Source organism: Vanellus vanellus (assembly GCF_965231255.1).
Source record: "Vanellus vanellus genome assembly, chromosome: 3".
NCBI classification, from domain to species: domain Eukaryota; kingdom Metazoa; phylum Chordata; class Aves; order Charadriiformes; family Charadriidae; genus Vanellus; species Vanellus vanellus.
This window is the reverse complement of record NC_138907.1, coordinates 121,401,819-121,421,852: the sequence shown is the minus strand read 5'-3', so window position 1 is coordinate 121,421,852 and position 20,034 is coordinate 121,401,819. Positions and strand designations below refer to the sequence as shown.

General features: G+C 40.8%; 1 protein-coding gene across 3 annotated transcripts; it reads right to left on the bottom strand.

The window, feature by feature from the left end:
- Positions 1-1,225: 1,225 nt before the first annotated feature.
- On the bottom strand, positions 1,226-19,743 carry UBXN2A (UBX domain protein 2A). Of its 3 annotated transcripts, none has more exons than XM_082481177.1 (7): positions 19,639-19,743; positions 16,180-16,233; positions 14,589-14,724; positions 12,863-12,972; positions 11,117-11,257; positions 5,996-6,160; positions 1,226-3,164 (listed from the first exon to the last, which is right to left on the bottom strand). In XM_082481177.1, the coding sequence occupies exons 2-7, from the start codon at positions 16,218-16,220 to the stop codon at positions 2,876-2,878; spliced, it is 882 nt and encodes a 293-aa protein (XP_082337303.1). In that variant the 5' UTR covers positions 16,221-16,233; positions 19,639-19,743; the 3' UTR covers positions 1,226-2,875. The 3 variants fall into 3 exon arrangements, with proteins under 3 accessions (XP_082337303.1, XP_082337304.1, XP_082337305.1); XM_082481178.1 differs by lacking the exon at positions 19,639-19,743 and adding an exon at positions 18,685-18,761; XM_082481179.1 differs by lacking the exon at positions 19,639-19,743 and adding an exon at positions 18,426-18,577.
- Between the last annotated feature and the right edge of the window lie 291 nt (positions 19,744-20,034).

Genomic DNA, 20,034 nt, shown 5'->3' with positions numbered 1-20,034 from the left:
TTATAGCAAGTTTGCAAAATTCTGGAAGAACAAGGCATTAAAAATTTTTCTTAAAACCAGACCTTTCAATGCAAAACTGGAATTGTGGCTTCTCCAAAGGTTTTAGGCTCCAAGGGGCCCCTAAAGGCTGAGGCCCGATGGGCTTCAAAACAGAGGTGGACTGCTCAGTCCCTTAGCCCCGACACGTAATTTGTTCTAAAATACCAAGCTAGATACAAGGAAGGCATGTAACACTTGAATTCAACATTTAGGTTTTTCGTTTTCTCTTCACACAACGTCCTCGTAACACATTAAATCTTTGTTACCTACATTTGCATGTTTCTTCACAAAGGAAAAAACCTACAGAAAACATTTCCTTTCTTTGTTCTTTTCTAGGCTATTTCAGTTTTGCTGTAAATTATGTTAATGCACAGGCTTTACTCAAAACAGTGAAGGCTTGTGAAGAAACAATGAATAACTGATAGTACTTGTGTTTCACAAACTCAGGCATTGATCAAGCCAGTTTTACTGTTGTTTGACCAAAGCACAATAGCTGTCTACAGCGCTGAGCAAGAGATTAGGCTGTCCAGACACTACAGGTAGCTAATCAGTCTTTACAAATTGACCGAAACCAATTAGATTTAGGAGAGCCCTGTATTCATTCCAAATATCTTCTCCAAATCAGGAAATAAGTTATCCAATCACAGTTCACTGCCTTTTTTTAAAGGCACCTTCTAGTCTAACATGGGATTAGTGCAGTCAGCATCACCCTTGACTTTTTAAAGATTTACTCTCATTTTGTAATTACGATCATGACACTTCCAAACTGCAAACACACACTCAAGTACACCAAAGCTGTAGCCAGAAAGACTTGATTTCAGTAAAGCACAGTATCTAGCCTGACAGAATCAAGCTATTTGGTCTCTTAAAATATCAGTAGCAGACATGAATCAATGTTGAAACACTAAATACTTACTGCTCCTTTCCAAAAAACATAATCTTTTGATAACAAGCAAAATGGATTTACCTACCTTAAAATTTGATCCCCACCCTTCAATTTCAATCAATCTTATGCTAATTATTTATTTTAATTTTTATGTTGCAAATGCAGGAATAGTACACTGCTACTTTGACATTTCATGCACCTTTTAAATAAGAACAATTGAGCTTACAATGAAGCACGTGTAGTTTTCTAATACTTGGCTTGACATTAAGACAAGCACTGATTAATAAAAGTCACTCTTCAGGAAGCTCTGCAAACTGAGGGTTGGATCTTTCTCTGTAGGTGACTTCTCTCTTCAATTTTACTAGTGGATTTGTCTGCACATTTCTTCCTACTACTAGAGATCTAGTAGGCTTTTCATATAGTAGAGGAGTCCGTGCAAGAGCGAAGAAAATTTAATTGCATTACTTGCAACATAAACCTGAATGACAGTAGCACATCAAGTTTATAGCACTGAAAACAGTTAACTGCATAGTTTTCAGAGATTTGCTTTCTGAATACATTGAATAGGTATTTGTGTGGGTGACTTTCATTTTACTGCCCTCAAGCACACCAGGAGAGATGCCGAGTAAGAGAGTTTTACGTCCCCGGGAATGAAGTAAGGACATTCCTAGTCTGAAGTAACAGGACTTTTAGATAGAATTCAAGTCACTCCAATTAAATCATTTTCTATTTAGAACAAAACCAGAAAATCCCAAACCCATCTTTCATTTAGCCATGCAAAAGATGTACAACCCCCAAATCCGCCATTTGCATAAGTAGCACAAACTAGTCAGCACTCATTGAAGGCCCCAGGATTAGTCTTACTTAGAGACTCCAGTTCTGTTCACAAACCCACATGCTACTCAGCAAACACAGTACAAAATATTTAGTCTTTATGTTGATTTCTCCTTTAGTAAAACATGGAATAGTTGGCTACAAATTTTATAAGTACATGAATCGCAAAATAAAAGATTTGGGTGGAAATAAGGCAGAGGGGGGAAGAAACCTCAGTTTTCAAATAAGGATTTTCAACATCTTTGAAACTTGGCCACATGCAAGTAGTGTCTCAATCAGCTGGCCAGTTCAGGACAAAGGCAGATATATAGTACAAAAACAACTGCGTCCCTCTCTAAGCCACTATTCCTGTATGGTAATGTCCAGAAAAGCTGAAGTTTGTGCGTGACAAGGTTAAAAGCTTATTTCTATCCTAATGAACTAGGTAGTTTAACATCACCCTATCTGTAAGACACCCGTAGCAGCACAAGAGAGGCAGAAACCACTTCAACCACTGGTAATAACAATTCCTTCAGAACTTATTTTGAGGCACTTCATATGCAGTACGCACCAGACTACCTCATTTCTGTCTTCTCACACATGCATCTACCACCATGTGAAGACTTGATAGAACATTACACTGCAGATCTTGTGATAAAAGTTAAATCCTGAAGATACCGATAATGAAAATTTTCAAGTTAGTTAAGAATTCAAATGTGAGCTTCCCTGCAGCATCTGTTGCCTAGAAGTTACTGTGAGAAGAATGCAAACTGCAGCAGCTTACACCGAAATGTAAGTGAAACCAATCAGTTCAGTTTCACTTTAGTCCAAAGTGCAAAAATAAATACTATTTTTCCTTAAAAGGTGCTATCAGTAGTAATTAAGTCTCAGAGAACTGTTCCGCCTAAATACACTCATTAAAGGACTAAGAAGCTTTCTACCTCTGCTACATTATACAGCTGGGCTCTGACCACCAAATTTACTTGAAAATATTTCTATTATAGCAGATGATAGCATAGCACACATTTTGCTCTCTAAGAGCACAGTACGTGAGGATGAGAGTGCATCCAAGTATTGCTGGTTACATTTTTGGTTTTGTCTAGTTCCACCTGTATGTAGATTTTTGCGAGTTAAAAGCTAATTTGATCTCGTACTTTTGATAGCATTTTTTTGCTCATTCTTGAGCTGTCCGTTAGGTGTAGCAGCAGTTTTATAGTCATTGTCAGGTGCTTTTATCACTAAAAGTCTGAAAGGTTCAGTTGTTTTCCGAAGTCTCTGAACAACAACAGCATTTTGCAGCTTTGCTTCCTCTAGTGTGAGCGTCTCGTCTCGCAGCTCTCGAAAGGGCAGCGAAGTAGTCAGTGTGAAGGGAACACTTCCCTCTGATCCTTGATACTTTGTTATGAAGTCTCTGACATGGCTTATTCTGAGAAGACAAAAGAAAACTTAGCATTAGAGCGCTCCAATCCCAACACAGACCAAATACACAACACACATAACCACCACAAGAAGAGAATAAGACTCTCAATGTAATAGCTGATGGCATAGAAATGGAGGAATATATATATGGGGATGGTATCCTGAAGTGTCTGATCCACTTGGGAGGCAAGGACCAAGGTTTGCATGCTCTGAGAGCAGTCCCAAAGGAAAAAACGATGAGCATCTTATTCTTCGGACTCAAATGCTTTGCTATGGCTCAGATGGTAGTTACACAAGCCTACCATTTCTTAACCAGCTGGTGGAGCTCTTACCTGAGGTTTCTGTAGCCAAGAGCTATTATTAAGATGCCTCCAGTGTGCCATACATGTAGCAGAACCATAATAAAGAAAAAGGGTTTGCAAAAGTTGTCTGGATAGCTTATGAGTTAACTAGGTCTAAATATAGTCTCCTTCTACCAAAGCAGGTGCAGCAGTGAATTTATTAGATTCAAGCTGCCTGTTAAGGTGTGAAGAGCATTGCAACAAGTGAGCAAGACAAAGGTTTTGTCGTGGAAAAATGAGGATTGACCAATTTCATTAGAAAACAAAGATGACAGGATACATCTATACCAGTAAAATAAACAGTGTCAATGCCCATTCTCTGATTCTGAGGCCAACCGATAGACTCTGGCTGCTGGGAAATTATTAAACTCATCCTTCCTCTCCCTGCTGCACAGGGCAGCCCATGGGGTTTACTGTCTTCTGGGAATGGTCTGTGACCTAAACTAACATCTGAATCAAGCCTACATATTGTTTGAGAAAGTGCTGGCTGGCTTGGGGGAAAGATATTCTAACAGTTTAGCAGCACAGATGACCAAATTTTCATGCCTTAGCTATAGGCATGTCTCCATCTGCCTAGGACAGATAGAGCCAGCATCTAATCCCTGTGCATGTGGACCTCAATTAAGAGACAGTGCTTGGTCTTATAAGCCTAGAGCCTGATAAATCTCAAGCAGGAATAAATTTTTGGTTGGACGTTTACAGGCGTCTACATACTTTATATCAAAGCTCAATGGGTTCCAAGGGAGACTCGGGCAATTAGCCACCAGCTATTTGTTTTAGGAGGAGCAAGTCCCTTTCCAGACTCCATACCCAATGCTCCAGGGTCACACTAACTTAGCAACTGCTCAAAAAGGGACACTACTCGACTCAAAACATAGGTATGTGTGCTATTCCTACAGCACTGCTCTGCTAGTTGCTTCATTCACATCTCTTCCCCACACTGCAGTATTACAATGTCACCTGCACTTTTGTTCCAATGCTGTAACTTCAATCTTTCATCAGTAATCAAGTAATATCTAAAGCAGTAGTTACTGTGGCACATACACATTCTATCTGCAAAAGAGTAATCAATTTACCCAGGCACTGCAATATATATGCTGCAGGTTATTTACCTATAGTTTAACTAACAGATAGTTGACTGTTTTCTGTTTCTTCACTGAAAGGAGTGCTATACATGCAATAAAGCTTAAGGATAATTATTCTAAAAGGATTTCCCCCTGTTTCTTATTAGGTCATCCACAAATACTGTATACAGCACAAACACGCTGGTCTTGTTGCAAGAGGATATTTTTTGATGGAATATTTATTGCAAACTACTTCAAAAAGAGCATCGCATCAGTAAGGCTGTTGTTCTGCTTATCTCACTTTTTTTTTCCCCTCCAAAAGCACTTAGCAGCTGTTCAAACTGCTATTTACCATGAAGACAAAAAGCTTCTAAATATACTTAAATGTGTAAAACCTGGAATAATTAAGATATTAAGCCCTCCAATGAAGTATTCATAATTAAAATAGCAATTGACCCTTCAGCAGTACATCACAACAGTGTTTCAGTTCATACCTCAAGCCACTAACAGTAATAAATTAGTACAAGTTAAAGAAAAAGTTACAATCATTAACCTTCAACTGCTGAGCTTTTCTTCCAACCAGCCAAAGACATACACACTTTATGCTGACAGCAGCCTGGGTTGTATTAAATCTATGATCACTTTAAATTGCTTTGCAGAGAAGCACAGGCAACACACCCTTTCAATATGATGTGACTGTATAGTACTGGTGTCATTTCTGAAATTACAAGTGTGAGAAAGGCCTCTAAAGACAGTAGTTCCACAATTTAATGTTAAAGTTAATCCTGCTTTCTCAAAGCTCCTGCATACATATGTTGCGCTGACACCTTCTGACATTATCCCCATTTAAAAGTCTCTTTGAGAACCAGAAATTTTACTAATTAAGAATTAAAGCATTGGATGCAATCTATTCTCTCCATGTTGATGTGCAGGTGATGAACCATCCCTGCCTAGCGCACTGACTCTGGCCCTCCCTAGAGGTTTCTCTGGCTCAACTCTAAGTCACATCCTCCAGCTCCCAGCTGTGGTGCTGTCTATGCCCAATGACTAGCAGGCTTTTTACTAAGCAATTTGCTCCAGATGTAGTCATTTTGTGAGAGATCTGTCATCTTAAAAGCTGTGTCCTCTAGTAATGAGCAATGCATACACCTAAACTTTCACTAACCTACAAAATTTCCTCAGATTTTCATTTATGCTCAGTTATGGGCTGACTATTAACATCTGTTCACATTCCTCTTGTGCTTCTCTCTTGTCAGCTAAACGATTTCTCAGAATTTGAAAGGAGGTTTTCTAGACACAACTGAACAGCAGCCCAATGTTAAGTGAACTGAGTAGGTAGATTATTCACAGAAATTAGAGACTTATCATGCATACAGGCATAGTACAAATAGTTCAGATGCAAATACATATGGCAGTGCTAAAGTCAATCTTACCTGTGAGAAACATTGAATTTCTGAATTATCCTTTCCCCATCAGCTAACCAGATCTGGATGTTAGTGACAGGCTCCAAATCATTTAAGGGTACTATAGGCAGGTGTCTTTTGTTGTCAGGTCCTTGATGATCATCTCTTACTTTAGAGGTTATCCTTGGAGTAGCACTGAAAAGAAAACCCATATGAGGTTATGCTTTCTATGTACATATGTAAGCTTGAACCTCCCTCCAGACCTCTGCTTCTGGAGCTTTCTGCCCTGTATCACAGTGCGATGATGACTTCTTTTTTTAACAAATATAGAAATAATGACAAGTCAGCTTTTTTTTTTTTAAAGAGAAAGTATTGGCATACAGTTAAGAGAAGTATGACTTCAACCATGGTAAAGAATTCCAATTTACTCATGTTAAACTCTTTTACAAGATGGAATAGAACTTAAATATCAAAGGGTTAAATACGAATATACAAGAGATGAAACAGTCTGAAGATTCCTCGTGCATTTTTTTGTACTAATCACACAGGTGAAACTTTAAGGGGTTTGAGTATTGAATTTGCATACTCAATGTTAATTTTCACCATAATGTGATTACGGTAATTCGATTTAACTGAATGTTGTTAGCCTTGATTTAGACCCCAGCATCATCTATTTCAGCTTAGAGCATTACTCATCTATCAGAGAAATTGACTTAATGTGAAAATCCAGGCTGATGCATGCAGCATTTGGATTTTGTTTTTTTCTAAGTCACTTTTGACAGCTGACCCTACCATAAGGGCTAAGATCCATAAAATGACTTGACATAATACAGGGACCTCAGTCCAAGTGCATGATCTTGAAAAAAAAAAAACTGGCAAAAATTTTTATGCTGAAGAAATGTCTAGATCTTAGTGCTTCTTTCAGGACTGAGCTTGTTCAGCATGTATTGTTTAAGTCATCATAAGGCCTGATCCAATGGGCACATCCTCAGCTTACGTGAGTACAACCAGATGTTTGCTTGCAAAACAATAGCAGTGATTTAAGGAGTTACCATTTATTCTCTGAGCTCAGCTATGGTCACTGACTACATGAAAACTTCACAGTGGTTTGCAGAAAACCTTTTTCTTTGCACAGAAAATTGATGAGTTACTGTTTCTTGAGAGAGAAGTCTGTAACCAATGGTCATAGAATAACAGTCTTAACAATACTACATCTGCTTCGTGGACAAACCCCATCCTTGCATCCTTATGTTCCTGTACCTTAGTTCAATGATAAAGCAGAAAAGTCATAGCCAATTTATTATTAAAACAAAGATGACTAATAACTTAATATATTCAGGCTAATAAAGTTAGAGTCTTGGGCTCAAGTCCTTTTCAGTCTGAGGTATTTCAAAAACTCTTACCACCCACTGCCTACTTAAGTGCCCCAACTTCTACGCTATCAGCCAATAGAGGCCCTTTTTATTTCTTCTGCTGAAACTCTGCAAAAAGAATGAGAATCAAGGAATCTCATTTCCAAGTGAGTTATAAGAGGCGTTCACTGCAACTGGAGGCTGATGAGAGGCACAGAATTTCCTGGTTTGCATTACAGAGAAACCAGCTGGGGCACAAGGACTTGGCACCAACAGATTCCAAGAGGCACAATCTGTAAAGCATTCTGGTACTCCAAGTGCAGGTGACTTACTAACACCCACCTGCCTCTACTGGTTTACTTATCTCACACCCAGCTTCTGTTCATGCTTGACCTCAATACAAAATAAAGCCTAATTGCCCTCCAGATGTGAGGAAAAAAGAGCTTGAGCACCAGCAAGATAATGTTAAACAGTCTCAGGAGCCAAAAAAATAGTTCAAGTCATACTTCAGTCCAGCAATGATCAGCTTTCGCTGTCTACTCAATCAGTGACGTTCAGTTCCAGGTTCAGACACTCAAGTATAAGCACTCATGTGTGAGATAGCTATCTCCAGTATGGCGGAGGCTGGAGAGGCAGTCAACTGTGCAGCTGCCAGGCCTCTGGTTTAGCCTGGACTGAACTACTTTTTAGCCCATCAGTCACAGTTGTAGTTCAGACAACTGTCTCAAATGGATACAGATTTTGATGTCATTCTCAAACTGACTTCCCTCATGGTCACACCTCAGAATTTCTGGTAGGCACTGCAGATGATTCTTTCAATAGCAAGTACATGTGAAACTGAAGCCAAGCCGTTAAGCTAAGCTGCAAGAGAAAGTTGGAAGATTTATATTCACCAAGGTTTAAAGCATTTCTATACTTAACTTTGCTCTTGCAGAACTGACAGATAAAGCCATCTAGTGGTGGCATCTTTGACAAAAGCCACAAACCAGGAATCGAAGTCTCTTATTAGCCTAAGATCAAAGCATTATCACCCCTTTTAAAGGTTTATTCCTTTTATAAGATTATCAAAAGAAGAAGTAAACTAAAGATCGAAGAGACCTAAGAGCTTCCCATCAATTTTCTGAAAAGAAAAAGCCCAAGGGTTAGGTATCATGCCTTACCCTGAGTAATGGTTAAGAAGCTTGACATGCGATGTTTTACTCTAATGAGGTTATAGAGCAAGCCCACTTTGCTACAAGGGATTTCAGTCAATAGTTTAATGAACATGATTCTGAGGCAGTCTTTAAAATGCATTGATAAGCTTAATAGGGAAGTGTGGTTGCAAATCTTGTTATAGTCCCAAACTATTAAATGCAGCTAAACAGCGGTAAATAAAACAGAATATACCCATTAGTTATATAGGTTCAAAAGGTATATTAGAAAAGTCTGATAAGCCTCCTTTGTTTCTCCTGTATAACAAAAAAGGAGAGGATCAAGCTCAGCTGAGTTATATCAACAAACATATAATTTCTAGTGCCTCCATTTTTCCTCCAACAAAAGTTTTAATGAGCCAGTCAACAGACCAATTCATAACATTTCATCCACCACATAGTCCATCCATCTGGGAACATTGGCAGAAAATCCTTAGACTATTAAAAAAATGTTTATTTGGTAAGCAGAAGTTTAGCTAGGTTCTAAGCTGAAGTAAACTGTTCAGTCATTTGCCTCTCATTTCTGATTAAGCACACATTAAGCAACTGTGGAAAGGGAGTTCTATAGCTTAAAACTTATTACAGGTCTCAGACAGCACTACTATTTCCCCACAAAGCTTTTCTGCTGAAAGAGTAACATATTCATGCAATGGACACTTATTAACATCAGGAAGGGAGTACTAGTTTATGGAGTAAGAGCACTTACTGCCCACGTGTCCAACATCAGCAAAAATATTTACTCATCTTTAGAGGAAGGGGTCTGATAGCATAGCACTAGCAAGAGTAGAAAAAAAAAAAATGCATTTTATCTAGTCCATGAAGAAAAAAAAAAATGCTGACCAAGTTGTAGGATGTCTCAGAGTACAAGACCAGTCAACTGAAATTCACAGAATAGCATGTTTCCGGAACCTAACTCGCCTACTGGGAAGCAAGATCATTACTTGCTGTAGGCATGACAGAGCATGACAAGCAACTTAACAACCTACCATTTAGCACTGGTTAGCAGCAGAAACCCAGCACACTGAAGATCTTTTTGCTTTTGCTACAACATAGATGTCTACTTGTAGATAAAATAAGGTTAAGTTCTTGACCCTCGTTTGCTCAGGATTTCAGTGCTACCAAAAGCAAGTCTTGCAGCATCTCATCCATCTCTCAAGGGAAGATTTTCCCCATTGATTGTATCTATTCAAGCATGTAGCAACTGAATGGACTGTGCTACAGAAACAGATGAAACTGATAAACCAGATACTTGTTTCTCTGAGGCAGCCTGGAGCCACTCATCCTTTACAATCATCAGTCTCTCACTGAACACTATCTTCTTCCCCTGCCTCATCCGTTCCTACCCAGGTCACGCTTTCCCTCAGCACAAGCAATGGGCCTTAGCAGCAAGCCCTTTCCACTTAATCAAAACAAGCTATTCACCTAAGGTTTCACCAGTCTACTATCCCCAGTCGGCAGTCACTAAGCAGTGCCACCAGTGAAGGCTTCCTGTAGGCTCCTGGTCACTGAATGTGTTCTGCTCCCTAGACTGAAGTCTGCTCTTACCCAACAGGGATATGCGAGGCAGATAATTGAGCTGGAGTAAGCAAAAATCACAGGGATCAAATACATGAACTCCTGGCCTGCCCCTCTACAACAGCCTTCCAAAATACAGTACTGTTTGGTTATAAATCAAATCCAGTTTTAGCACTGGTATTAGTGGCTGGCCCTCCCCAACCACAAGAGAGTCATGAAGTAAAGGAAAGAGAATCACTGTAGCAGGCTAAAATGTCTTACTGCAATAAATGCATGATTAAATACTAAAGAATTTTAAGAGAATGCAAAAGAACTCTTCTTCAGTTCCTTTCACGGGATCGTCATACTCCCCTCTTCTTACACAAAGTATTGCACATACAGCTTTAAAAGGGATTCTTTTCTCTTAAATCACAGAATAGAAGAGTGACAGCCTTTCAGCTGGAAAGAGTTCAGCTAATATTGAGACCTCGAACAAAGAAAGCCAACAGCATCCCGGCTGTATTAACAGGAACAAAGCCAGGAGATTGTGGGAGCTGATCATCCCCCATGCAGCACTCATTAGACATGCCTAAATACAGCATTCAGATTTGGTACCCAAAATAAAAGAAAGGTATAGACAAAACTGAAGCAAGTTCCACAGAGGGCCACCAAGATGACCACAGGCTGAAGCGTTTGCCCTATAAGGAGAGGCTGGAGGGACTTGTTCAGCCTGTGGAAGAGATGGTGTCGGGGGACACACCTAACAGCAGCCCGCCAGGGTCTACAGGAGGTCATCAGGAGGAGGGAGCCAGGTTCTTCATGGTGGACATCAATTGAAACAATGGACATTCAGACTGGATAGAAGGAAAAATTTATTTCCCATGAGGACAGTCCAGCACTGAAGCAGGCTGCACAGCTTCCACTCCTGCAGGATTCCAAGGCCCAACTGGATAAAAGCCTGAGCAACCTCATCTGTCCCCACAGCTGACCCTGCTTTGAGCAGAAGCTTGGATTAGAGAACTCCAGAGGTCATTTCCAACCTGAACTATGAGATCGTTTTCCATAGGTATAGTTCCCTTCAGCTACTCAATCATGGATCACATCAGACTACTCACCTTCCTAATCTGTAACCGTGTCCAGAAAAGGGATGAAACATTGGCTTTTTTGATGACAAATACACCTTATCTTTTTTATCTTCCACTTTTACGTCTACCTCCTCCTTATCAAAAACTTTTTGTAGCTCAAAAGGCAGTTCCCTTAAAAAACAAACAAACAAACAAACAAACAACATGTCAGAAAAAGAACTACTATACTGTTTTCAGTATACAAAATAGAGTAATACCTGTTCTATGTTCATCCTTTTAAGGATGATGCTTTAAAAAAAACAATCAAACCACTTCACAAGTATTTACTGAGTCATGTTAAGTGCACAACATACAAAACCCTTCAAGTTCCTGAACTGCAAATTAACTAGAAAGTGAATGATAAAAAAAAAAAAAAAGACATAATCATGCAAGTTGTTGAATGACGTTCAAATTTGCTCAGGAGTAACCACTTTAAAGCAACAAAGCATGTGATATGTAGGAAGTTCAGTATTGCCATACATTGCTGCAAAAGGTTCAACTGCTTTATCCCCATAGTAAAACAAGAAGAAAAAAAGACTTTTAAAGAGAAAGAATGGAGTTCAGACACAATGTGTTTAATTACAAATAAACACGAATCTCAGCTTTTAAAAATTATGTCTTCACTAATAGCTACACTCTTTAGTGCAGTAACATCACCTCGGTAATGCTTTATTTGCATTAAGCAGAACACAATGCCTTTGTCTATGAGCTCTGACGCAGGCACTACATTTTTGGGTGGTGGGGCTCAGCTGGCACAGAGGCTGTACTAAGTGCCTTCCACCATCAACGATTACGCAGGAACCATCTTGCAATTAGCATCTTCACAAGCAAATGGTGGAAGAAAGGTCGCAAACTTTTGATGCATGCACACAAAGAAAGCAAAGGGCTTTAAACAGCACAGTTAACTGCTATTACAATTAACACAGGTGACAGCCATAGAGGAGAAATATAATGTACAATTAGTTATTTTTGATGGGCTAGCAAAGTATGGAAAAGAAAATATACAATGGCTTAGTAATTTCACATACTTGAAAAAGAGTTATTAAATTATATCCTCCATAAAATTATATTCTCCTCTCCATTTGTACAGGGTGAGGAAACAGACTACAAACGAAAGGCTCAAAATTACATTGGTTTGTATGGTTAACCTGCTTTTTTAAAGCAAAACTGCAAACACTAGCAGAAATCAGGATAGCATGCTAATTTTTACCAGGATAAAATTAAGGTTGCTACATACACACAAATGACTGAAATAGCAAGTTTGTATTAAGAAAAGTGACTGAAATCTAGGACTGATCAGTTTCATGATGTTACATGGAGCAACTGTGCCCATTTAAGGCTTTCCATCAATAAAAAGAAAACAAAGATCATAAAACCCAGAAATTCTCAACGACTTGTGCATTGAGTTCATTAGTCAAAGCACCATTTGATCAGTAGCTCTTACTGGGCTCTCTAATTTATTCTTTATTTCATTCTGCACCTGCTGTGCCCCCTACTAAGACTCGCTTTTATCTATTTCATCAGCAACTGTATGACGACTGCAATTGAAAGCTGTATTAAACCTGTTGATGTTAAAACAGCCATTAGCACTGCAGGAACTGAGACAGGCAGTGGCCTATGCTCCTACAGGGATACTGCAGTGCAGCAAAGCCAAGCAGCTATGTAAAAAATTTAGAGCATGAGCTAAGTGCTATCCAAAGCACATCAACTCGGGCTGATTAAGAACATAAAACTCACCCTTTTTTAACGGAGTCCAAGAACTGCTGGTTTGCAACATCAGTGTAGCTCCTAAGTTCACCATCATTTACTGTAAACCCATTTTTCCAAAGTTTAATGATTACATCAACCTATAAAGTAAGAACAACTCTCATTGTAACACTGATGTAAAACCAGCTTGGTATACCCACAGCACCCTATGATTGTAAATCATCCACTGTACAGACTAAAAATACCAAGAGAAGGCTCACTATAATCTATTTCGGCTCTGTGCCAGCAGGCAGAGCAACTGCAAGGGGTAAGGGACATTTCTAAGTATCATGTGTCAATCAGAGTTAGACATAAACCTTCCCCCAATCATTTTGCTTTCCTAGATCAAGAACACTCCTTCAATTCGGGGGGAGGGAAGAGCTGGAAGGTCCCTCCCAGCTGCTACTCTTCAAGAGCTAATTTGAGAGCACACATGCCTGGTGTTGGAACACCAACTACCAGAATAGTCCAGCTGGGAATTTGTTAAGGTAGAGCCTTGTTCTGCCCATTCAGGAGAATTTCCTGAAAGTAAGGCATTGAGAAAATGCACGCAGAAGCCTTTCACTCAGGAAATGCAGCAAGTATCAGAAAATTTACTTTCAGACAGTCATACAGTTATGCTACCCTGTCATTCCTGGGTATATTCAAAAGCTTGCTGTTAGGGAAACAAAAAAATAAGTTCTCAGTAATTCATTAACTTTGCCAGAGAACATCTACTACTTCAACTTGTAGCCTTCACATTGCTCACTGGAATCTCTCCAACATGGATATATTTGGAATTGCAGTTTCATATTTATGCATCATGACATTTAACAAAGCATTTGGTCATCCAGGTCTGACCCCTGAAATAATGTTGTCTTGAGAGATACTTGAACACGTGTGAAGTATATGAAGCACAGAAAAAATGCAGAATTCATTTCCCGCTGAGATGAGTTTGAACTTGACTTGATAGTATTTGACAATTTTCGCTTTTTTTTTTTTTTTCTTTTTTGCAGTTTGACTTGTTAGATGAGTGCTACATAAACACAAAGCACATGCAAACTGCTGAATAAAATTCCTTCTCTTTCGGTTGGGTAATCTGTCAAAAAGGTATATACCACTCAGCAAGATTAGATTCCTTTTTAAAGTCTTGTGTCTCACAGCACCAATGCACATGGAAGGAGTTCTCATCATGGGAAGGTGCCTCTACAGTGAACCTTGACATCTTTATTCTACACAGCCTTTTCTCCAGCCCCTTATCAGTTTTTGGGGAGTAACAGAAAAATACAAAAAGGACAATCACTGAGATACAAACCCATACTAAACATGCAACAAATACCACAACTACACAAATGAGAGCAAATCAAAAAGTTTTGGGCTATGCTTCTGCATAAAACGGCTGCAACTCTTTAAACAACTTCTTGTGCAACCGTAGTTGTCATTCCTTACACCTCATGACCAGCTCACTCTCCTTACTAATAAAGCAGAAGTATGTTAGCCAGTGCCAGCCTAAGTCCTAGAACAATATTAAACCCACTATAAAATAGTAAGAGGCAGAAGCACAGAAGCATAGGCCTGATTGACTAAGAGATGGGACACTGTTCCTACTGCTGTCTGAATTGTGTGCATTTATTTACAGATGTACTGAGTAAGACTTCTGGACTTCTTGCATTTATTTTCCAGAGTACTCCTGGAGTGTTACTATGTTAAACATGAGTATTTTTTCTTCACCACCTACCTGATTCTTGACTGTAGTTGGGGGCATACATATAGCACCAACCTTCTGAGCTTCTTCAAAAAGGTTATCTACCAAGTAGTCACAGTTTTGTTCTGTACCACTCAAAATCTGATCATCAGTTCCCGACTTACACATCCTGCAGAAAAAAAAGACATAAGTAAAAATGATGCTTCAGAGAACTCGTTAGAAGACGAGCAGTTACAATAGAATTTCATTACCCAGAGGCATAAAAGACATGCTCCCCTGCACCCAGCTGACTTAGTGGTTACAAAACATCAGGTCAACTTTGCCTTGTGCTGTTTCTAGAAACTTCTTATGAAGCTCTAACTGCTACTATTTGCGCTTCAGAAGCACAAGTTAAAAAATGACAATAGAAAATGTGAATTCATCTATACAGAAGCTTCTAAACTTGGTATCAGTGCAAGGAATGCAAGTTAGATGATTTGTACTTCTAATTCAGACCATCAAACATTTAACTGCACACCAACGAAAGGCCTTCCTTAAAACCAGCCTGGGTGACTTCCTTTGCTGTAAGTTTTAAAAACCTCATACAAGAAAATTGCCCTAGGATTTACTCCCTCGCCCCCACTTGAACTTCCCCATTCCCAGCACTGAACCACCATTACTGTCTTTGAAAAGTACATTAGAGAAACTTGAGAACAAGTGACTCAACACCCCTTGAGCACACTGAAGAAATACAATAGAAGACTTCAATACTGTGGAGACTGCCAGAGTATAAAAAAGATACGTCAACCACATCTTTTTATAGAACATTGTATATGTGACAGCTGTTTCTGTTAGATTTTCACCAATCAAAATGCAGAAATATGCAACTTGAATGAATTATTATCTTTCAGTTTAGGTTCTTTGCATAGTAAGAGGATTATGCAGCTTTTGGTAAACACTGCAGGAGTTATTCCTATTGGAGATTCAGAAAAGTCTATTTTAAGCAATTCAGAAAAAAAAATCCCAGCTCTTGAAAAATATTCAGTTTTACATAAAACTCTGCCTTGAATTCAAGAACAGCAATGCTTACTTGAATGGTAATTAGATACATTTGCATAAAAAGGAATTGTTTGCAGTGCATCTATGCAACACTAAGAATCCCTACAGATTAACATCTTTCAACAAAAGAAAAATTCAACACTAAAGAAGAAATTTCAGAAGTATACTGTCCCTATTTCAGTTTTCTAATAGAACAAAAGAAACTTGAAGTGTTAATTTATGTATTCACTATGCTTTACCTTGGAAATATAACTGGAAAATTAAACACCTCCATATCAAATGTAGAAGTGAACAGTGAGTTAGCAATTTGTAAGGCTGCCTTTCTATTTTAAATAAAAATATTTATGTAGCTTCTTGCATCTAGGAGACATTCCAGGTATGTGAAAAATCTTTTAGCAAAACTGTTTTGGGTTGTTTGTTTGTTTTTGTTTTTTTTTTTTTAAACTTCAGTATATGTGGAGCAGGTGGATACAGAAAAAAAATTTTAAATTTTAAAATTCAACATAAAGTTTGAAAAGTCACAACAGGACACACAAACAGCAATAGGAAAGGCAGAGGAAAAGGGGGAGGGGGAATTGGCACCTACCATTCTTTCTTTGCAGTTTTGATATTGTCCATGTCTTTCATTCTGGTGCTTCACCTAATTATGAAAAGAAGATGGTTTAAAAACAAAAAAAAACCAGCAAACAAAACCAAAAACCTCCAAAGAACTCAATCAGACAAAATGCCCAGCACACTTTGTCTCCTTTTCTATCTGAAACACTACAGTTTTTCCTGTGTTGATAGCACGTTCAACCAAAAACATCAACCTCCCCCCCACCAAGTCTCCAGATGGTTCTTTGTTTTCCTGCAGTTTCTAATTTAATGACACATGAACCATGCACCGGTTTCAGACGTTCAAAAGGAAGATTAATTTTTCATAAATGTACAAAATAAATTCCACAATAATCATGTGAATTGAAAATACATGCCCATGCTTATGGTAAGCAAGGAAAAAAAAATCCCATTCCTTTTCTGGGCAGCATGGTTTAAACTCCCCTGATTTTTCACAACACTATGAGGCAGTTGCAGAAAAACTGCACCGGCACTGCAGGCATTCTAATGACCTTCACCTTAATACTGCACGTTATTGAAAGGTGCAAGATGTGTCAGGTTCCTCTTCCTACCATACCTCAACATATTGGTGCAGCATCCCAGAAACTGTGAATTATCATTTCTGGTCTAAAGCTTAGCTGGAAAGAAAATCCTGGATTTACAAGTACTAAATATACTACAGGATTAGTCTGCCGAGTCAGGAGAAATGAAGAATGCCATACTGATCTTATTACACTCACTTCTGAGCTCTCTGAAAAAAGTTATAGAAAGTCACAAAAAGCCAGAGACTCCCCAAAACACTCCTAGAAAAAAAAATAAAGTCACTCTAAAATTAGACAGGCCCCCAGAAGAACAGCAATTTTAAGTTGCAACTGTGTTTTAAGAGTTATTCCTGAAGACTGCTGGGTACAGGTTACACAGGTGATGTTCTGCTCCTGGCAGGTTTGGGATTAAGTCATGATATTGTGTATGACTTTTAGATAGCATCAAACTGAGCAGTGACAGCAATCATACTCCTAGTAGTATGAAAGCAGTATGCACAGCAAGACTAAAATAAATTTTAAGTGGTCTTGACATCTAATTTAACAAGATGGAGAGGTTATGGAGAAACAACATTCAATGCAGCATTAACAAGAAAAACCTCATTCAGTTATTCAGTACTAATTCATATTCCTCAGGAGGTTTATATTGGTATTCTTCCATCCTGAAAGTTAAATCCTTGTGAGACACGTTCTGCAAAAATGTATATAAGCCTTCAGAAAATCCCCATAACGACCAAAAAAATTCAGCCAATATGTCCATAACGGGTTTTAAAGTTTAGGCAGCCTTCAGTTTAACCGATGCCATTATGCATTAGGTTAAACGTTATACTTCGCACACCTCTGACATGTCACACAAGATGCAGTACAGTCTTTTTTTTTTTTTCCCCCTGCAAATGTTCTGCCAGAGCATTATATACATCAGGCAAGCCTGTGCTGGTATGTTATGACCTTATAAGCGTATCCGATTGCTGTACTTGGAACTTTGTACCTGCACTTGGAAAAAATGAACTTTCAGTATCAAGTAAGTATAGTGAATTTAAAAGTGCTTAAAAAATACAATTTTTCAAACTTCTCCCCAAATTAAGCTTTAACACACTTTAGCAGAAAGCAATTTTTTATACTTTGTGTTAATGTGCTTATCTTCTAATCTTTCACTATTCAACAGACTACTCCCCAAAGCAACAAAAGCTACCTCCAGCCATCTGCTTTTGTTGATTCTCTGTGCCTTGTCATCAGAGCTGTTAAAAAGAGACAGACACAATGAAGCAGCTCTTCAAATTAATTCTTTTGCTACATTACGCTAGCCTCAAATGTGCATGAATAGTATTCAAAACTGGTCAGCTGTGAAAGTCACTGTTCCTTCTAAAGTACAACAGCAATTACACTCAAAAGAAATGTTTGTGTTAGTATATGAAGGTAAAGCAATCAGCCTATACAGCTGATGTTTATTATGACCAAAAAGCCATTAGGAGATAGCGATCAGAGCACACTGCAAGCACTTCAGCTCAGCATGCCAACCCAACTAGCACGAACCACTCTCCTGCCAACTTCTGACAGACGCTCCTACATGTCACTTAAAACTTCAAGAGTTTCAGTTTGCGCCCGAGATAATAAGTATCACAGAACTGAACTTCCACCTCCAGAAATCAAAAGGCAGGAAGAAGCTGAAGCTGCCAGCAGCCCACCCCAGCCACACCTGCTAACCATGGTGGGACACCCCTGGCCTCTCCCAGCACAGCACAGCTTCTCCTGCCGCAAGGACTCACTCTCCATCCGCAACACCAGCTCCACAGGGGACAGACGGGGCACTGTCCCAGCCGTGGCCTTTCACCACCAGTTCTTTGAAAAGGGCAGCTCTCACCTACACAGTTATCAACATGTTAGTTTGGGCAGATGTTTTTGAGCCCACACATCCAGTTATTTTAACAAAAAAAAAAGACAAAACAGAAACTAACTTTTGATGCTTTCCTTGCTCTGACGGGCAGAAATACAAGAGACGTGGAAGCTCCATCCCTGGAAGTGTTCAAGGCCAGGCTGGATGGGGCTTTGAGCAACCTGGTCTAGTGGGAGGTGTCCCTGCCCATGGCAGAGGGGTTGGAACTCGATGATCTTCAAGGTCCCTTCCAACCTAAACCATCCTATGAAATATTCAGGCAAGCACACACAGCCCCTCCCCCCAAAAGCCCGTCCTACTAACTTGGGCAGAAAGTAAACTTCTCAACTTGAAAACTGTTTACAGCAGAGCACACTCTACTGCAACGCTGCACAGAAATGATGACTGAAAACTGCACAGTACCGTGTGACAAAAGGAACAAGCAGCTCCAGAGAAGTCCAAATTAAAAGCAAGATGAGCATCAGACCTAATGGCCTGAAAGTGACTGGCACGCTCAGGCCAAAATCCCAGCACAGCCGTCTCCTCTCCAGCTGGCCAGAAGCGCTGTGCATTTGGGAAAGACCCTTCACCCCCACCCCCGCGGGCTGCCAGCACCTGAGCCCATCCGCACACCGGCTGGGCCCTGCACACGAAGCAGCCAAAACCGTTGCCCAAAACGCGCCCCGCCAACCCCCGGCGCGGCGGCGGCGGCGGGATATTTTTAGGACCGATAAGACAATAACGCGGAGCAGTAACGCCCCAGGGCGCCCGAGAAAGGGGCATAATGACTCCCCTCCCCGGCCCTGCCCGCCCCGAGGGACGCCCCACTCCAGGTGGGACGGGACCGGGGGCCGCCGGCGGAGCGGGGCGAAGCGCCGGGCGGAGGCGGCGGGAAGGCTCAACCCGCCCTCCCCCTCACAGACGGCCCCAGCGACGGCCGCAGGCAAAGTTCAAACCCCGGTCGGTGCTGAGGGAGCGCCGGTTCAGGCGGAAAGCGCTCCCTCGGCCCGGCCTCTCCCCGCAGCAACTCACTCACCCGCCGCCGCGGCGCGGGCAGCCCGGCACCGGCCTCCCCGCCGCGCCAACTCCTCAGTGTCCCGCACCCCACCGCGCAGGCGCGGCCGCCAACGGCCGGGGCACCCCCTGCCCCCGCCCGGACCGCGCGGGGCGGGGCGGGGAGCAGAGCTCCGCCCCCGCCACCGGAGGGGCGGGGCTTCTGCCGCCATGTCGGTGGCAGGCGGGGGGGGGGGGAGTGTTGGGGGTAGCTGTGGCGCGAGTGGGGCTCTGTGGGGATCCGCACCCGCCTCTGGCGGGGGGACACGCGGCTCCCCCGGAGGTTGCTGTGCCCTCCCGGGGAGAGGCAAGGGCTGGCGGGGCTCACGGCCCCGGGGCTTCACGCCAGAACGGGCCGGGTGCCCCCTTGCACGGCTGA

Bases quoted from the DNA above. Each gene is read 5' to 3' on its own strand.
- UBXN2A (XM_082481177.1), bottom strand. From the start codon at position 16,220: ATGAAAGACATGGACAATATCAAAACTGCAAAGAAAGAATG. The intron at 6,161-11,116 runs GTGAGTAGTCTG...TTTTCTTTTCAG, and splicing joins CACGGTTACAGATTAGGAAG to TGCTACTCCAAGGATAACCT. The intron at 3,165-5,995 runs GTAAGATTGACT...TTGTCTTCTCAG, and splicing joins AAATTCAATGTTTCTCACAG to AATAAGCCATGTCAGAGACT.